Source organism: Montipora capricornis, chromosome 7 (genome assembly GCF_036669925.1).
Source record: "Montipora capricornis isolate CH-2021 chromosome 7, ASM3666992v2, whole genome shotgun sequence".
NCBI classification, from domain to species: Eukaryota; Metazoa; Cnidaria; class Anthozoa; order Scleractinia; family Acroporidae; genus Montipora; species Montipora capricornis.
The window spans coordinates 42427036-42431541 of record NC_090889.1 but is presented as its reverse complement, the minus strand read 5'-3'; the positions used below and the strand labels follow the sequence as shown (position 1 = coordinate 42431541).

At 39.2% G+C, this 4506-nt stretch overlaps 1 protein-coding gene across 1 annotated transcript in view; it reads right to left on the bottom strand.

The window, feature by feature from the left end:
* The window catches only part of LOC138055998 (serine protease 23-like), a 23150-nt gene extending 18644 nt beyond the window's left edge, over positions 1-4506 (bottom strand). The window contains exons 1-3 of the mRNA XM_068901852.1: positions 4422-4506; positions 1025-1132; positions 189-283 (exon numbers count right to left, since the gene is read on the bottom strand). Coding sequence (XP_068757953.1) covers positions 189-283; positions 1025-1132; positions 4422-4506 — 288 coding nt within the window. The remainder of the gene's footprint in view (positions 1-188; positions 284-1024; positions 1133-4421) is intronic.

The window sequence follows — 4506 nt, the reverse complement described above, 5'->3', positions numbered from 1 at the left end:
ATATGGAAAATAAAAAAAATTAAAACCATTTTTCGTGATTCGGAAACTTCATCTTTCAGAGACTTTTGACCCAACAAAAACCATCGAAATTGGATGAGCCGTCAAAGTATAGGCTACCAGTAACCTCTTTCCAGCAATAGTTGTGCTCTGGACGGTGCATTTATAACTGAGAAACACGGCAAACTTACTCGTTTAACCCATTCTTTGGGAACGAATGTTCGTTTAACTGGAATCCAGTTGAAATTCCCAGAAGGCGTCAAAAATCCCACTTGCACTTGCTTATCTAAAAATGATAAAGTAACTATATAGTAAACTAAGGAATACCGTTTGTAATGATTGTATTTTAAATCGATATTAGAGGTGGATGCAATCTCGACCCCAGAGCTTTTCTCTTGACTGAGCGAGAGAAGAGCTCTGGGGAACCCTGGAAAAAAGTGTCTTCTCATTGGTTTTCGTGAAGAACAATCAAAAGCGTCTCTAATTGGTGCATTCATGTTAGCGCAAGGAGTGAGCAGGCGCCGTTCGGTTCCAATAGCCGGTTTTTGGCTATAAGAACCCTACGGCGCATGTTCTCCTACATAGAGTTTCCCAGAGCCTTGGGTCGATCCAACACCAACGGCTGGAACATAAGGCCTCCTTTGGTCCAAATATAATGGAGGGAGAGCCAGGGCCCTCGGGTCCATTCCCTTCCGCCACTGTGTCACCTGCGTAAGTTTTGTTCCCCAAAATGTCGATTCCGATTAGATTTCACCCTTTGTCTTTGAAAAGTGGAAATGCTTGCTGAATTGAGAAATATCTGTTGTGACTCTAAAGGCTTCAGTCGTCTTCAAAGATTCCATGCATTAAGAATGACAAATCTTTTCAGGTTGTTTTAACGTCATTGTAGCCATGTTGGATAAGACAAACAGTAGATTCCTCATGAGCTCCTTTTTGTCCGTCGACCCTAATTTGAAATTTTTTCCATTTTTGGCTGTTTCTTTACAGAGTGGTTTCAAACGACCCATAAAAACTGTAACTCCTTTACCTATCTTTCGTCCTGAAGCAGCATTAGAGGTGACGCAATGTGCTGCTGTGATTACGTGACGTTCCGTGACGGTTACGCCAGTGCATCCTGTGTTCAGTTTCACCGCAACTGAAAAAGGCTACTATATTTGGAATGTGAAATCGCTTGCTGTAATGAGAAATATCTCTTTTGATACTGCAGTGGCTTCTAAAACCTACAAAAAGATATAAATAGTCTCGTTATTTAATTTACGAGTGACTGAGTGTCGATCATTGAATAATGCAATGCTGTAAAATTCATTGGCTTTGCCATCATTGCATATGAGCTACGTCACACAAAAGGTCATTTTGACTTAATTAGGTCAGACTATACGAAATGAAAACTGGTTGAAACCTTGAACCCTTTTAGCAGGGAAAGGAGACTGGCATAGTATTGAGAGCACTCGTCTCTCACCAATGTGGCCCGGGCTCAATTTTCAAACTTCGCGTCCTAGGTAAGTTGGCTTTGTTGGTTTTCTACTCTGCGCCGAGAGGTTCTCATCTATCTATCACGTGGGATGCCTGTGGCAGACCACGTTTCAAATTCGCTTGAATGCAAGAGTCCATTACTGGGTGATGGTCATTTTCATCGCAGTCAGATATGGTAATTAGCCACGTATCTGCCACGAAGCTCTTGCCTTGAGACTGTCATGTCAGATACATAACATGCATGTCTCTTTATTTTCGCCCAAAAGGTAATGGGGAAAACCCACACAAATATGCCAACACGCAAACCAATTCTCTTCTTGGAATTGCTGCGTTCTCAGACTGAATTAGCACAAAAAAGTATCCCTCAAGTGATCTTCGTCTGCACTAAGAGCTAGCAACCGGAGCCTCCTGTGAAATCGATTTTGTCGATCAAGCACGATAGAACAGCGATGAACGCGAGAATGTAACACCTCCTGCCTTCATTTCCCGTTCCTACCGTAAATAAATGTAATTAGAATTGCTTAAATTGAATGTGAGCACATACACCAAGATTGAGACATCAATGAAAACGCTTGAAGTCTGTTAGCGCGGTAAAAAAGCTTAAGGTCACAGGAATGTATAGGTAAAGAGAAAAACAAAAACTGTAACTATAACGCTAACTTGTAGGGAGTTCTGGGGGAATTCTCTAACAGAAAATACTGAAATCTTGAAGCTCGGAAATGTTACTTACAGCATTCTCGACGAGATATAAAAAAATGAACGTGGGTCAACCGTAAAATGACAGATCTTTTAATTCTTATTGGACTATAGAACACGCAACTACGGAATTTTAGAGCATTGAGAGAAATGGAGTACAGATGTTGTCTTCTTGTCTTCGCCACGGCAGGTTTTAACAGTTGGCAAGGAACAAGCGTCTTTTTGTCTTCGCCATAGCAGATTTAAACAGTTTGCAAGGAACTAAACCAGGATTACGGAACCGGACTTCGAATACAGGGCCCGGTTGTTCGAAAACCGATTAACTTAATCCAGGATTAGCGCAACCTTTTGTTTCATAGACCGTATTTATAAATGGCGACCAAGAAATTATTCTTATTCACTAGCCTCACTTTGGAGCAAATATTCTTTTGAATTTTGTTCGTGCAAACGAGGTTAGTCAGGGTGATTAGCATAAAGACAAAAGAATAATTACTTAGCCGCCATTTATGAATACGGTCTATGTTTTCAACGTTTTGGTAAAAGTTTCCTTTGCTTATTTTTGCTTTTCAAGATTGACTTCTTCTAATGTAAAGTTTTACCGAAAATCAGCCTTGAACAGCATTTGGGAGTAGAGAATAAAACTCCTGTTAATTTTTAATCTGAAATTAGCGTTAATCGGCTCTTGAACAACTGGCCCAGGATGATAAGTTGTTGAACTATGATTTGTAATAAGTTTGTCGGATGATTTAAGCAGAGTCCCCCCTATTAACTCCGATTTAAGGCAGATCTTGTAATTTTTGGATGAACGGAGTTAAAGAAGCAAGTAAAACTGTGGGATTTAAATAAAGTCTCCTTTAAAAAAATAAATAAATAAATAAAAAACCCGTATACTGATAACCCGCTAATAGGGCTTCGTTGATTGCATTTGCAAATTTAGTAACATTAACAATTAACAATCTCGCGCCATTTTCCGAAGTTTACCTGTAGTTGCAGTTCACTGTAACTGGACAATTTGTGTTAACTGTTTGCGCATTCCATGGATACGCTCTTGTAGGCGTCTTGTTTGCGGTGAATTAGGAATTTGACACGTAGTGTTGCCGCCCACGTGGAAAACCGAAGATTGGCGTGGTGTTTATTTTCCGCAAACACCGTTTTGAAAATATCCAGCGCTGTCTAAAAACGAAAGTGAAGCAGACAACGTAAAACGTACAACTGAACGTAGAAAGAAACGAATTTTTTTTTCATTTTCAACGCTGCCTAAATTTCTAAAAGTTTCGGATTTCATTCTGGAGCAACAGATAGAATTTAGAGCTACACAGGGCCATCGAAAGGAACATATAACAACAGGCCCTTTCATTATTCAGTGATATGGTATATCGCTCTGTTTTAGCTTTTGCCCTTTTTTGTAAGAAGACTGAGGTAATAAAAATGACGATTTTTTCCTCTACTACTGTGTTTAACAAAAAGAAAAGAGATACTAACTTAATTACACAACGTTTGGAGGACATCTTGTCCTCATTATCAAGTGAAAGGAAAAGTTCATTGTTGAAATTTAAAGGAGCGAATATACAATATGTTAATTCACATGAACAGTTTCGCCCTTAGGGAGCCACTTTGAATGTTTCAAGGTGGTTTTTCCTTTTGTATGAACAACATTTCATACAAAAGGCCACTTGATAACGAGGACAAGATGTCCTCGAAACGTCGTGTAATTAACTTATTATCTCTTTTCTTTTTGTAATCGTTACTACTGTGTTTGACGTAAAAAACACTAATACTCACCACAGAAACGCAGGGGTTACGCGTTTCGAGGCTGGAGATGTTTTGGAGAATTTGCAGTGCTAGTGTTTGTAAATGAATTAGCCTTCGAGACGTAAGATTAATTTTTGAAATCTCAGTCGTAATGTCTATTTTATCCCGGAGAAGGCGGACCAAGGCGGAAAGAATAATCCGCGCTTTGATGAGCAATTACGAGAGCGATGTAAGGAAGGCGTAAACCAAACGAAGTTAGGGAGAGAAAGGATCTCGCCTTGATAAGGTTCCGAAATTAATTCGTAAATATTTAAAATAAACAGCTTAACGTGCGTTAAAGACTACATTGGACAACCCTAGATCCATTCGCACTCCAAGGCCAAGGTATTTGAGTATACATAAAAATTCAGGATTTAATAGCGGGAACTGCTAAGTATGAAAACAGTCCATCAATTTCTTCCAAACAAAATATCAAATAATGTAAAGAGCACCAAACAGCTTACCTAAGACTTCGTGGGTTTGAAGACGAGCGAATCCACTTACTTTGGAAACAAAAACACAGACACTAAACATATTCAATATAAACAT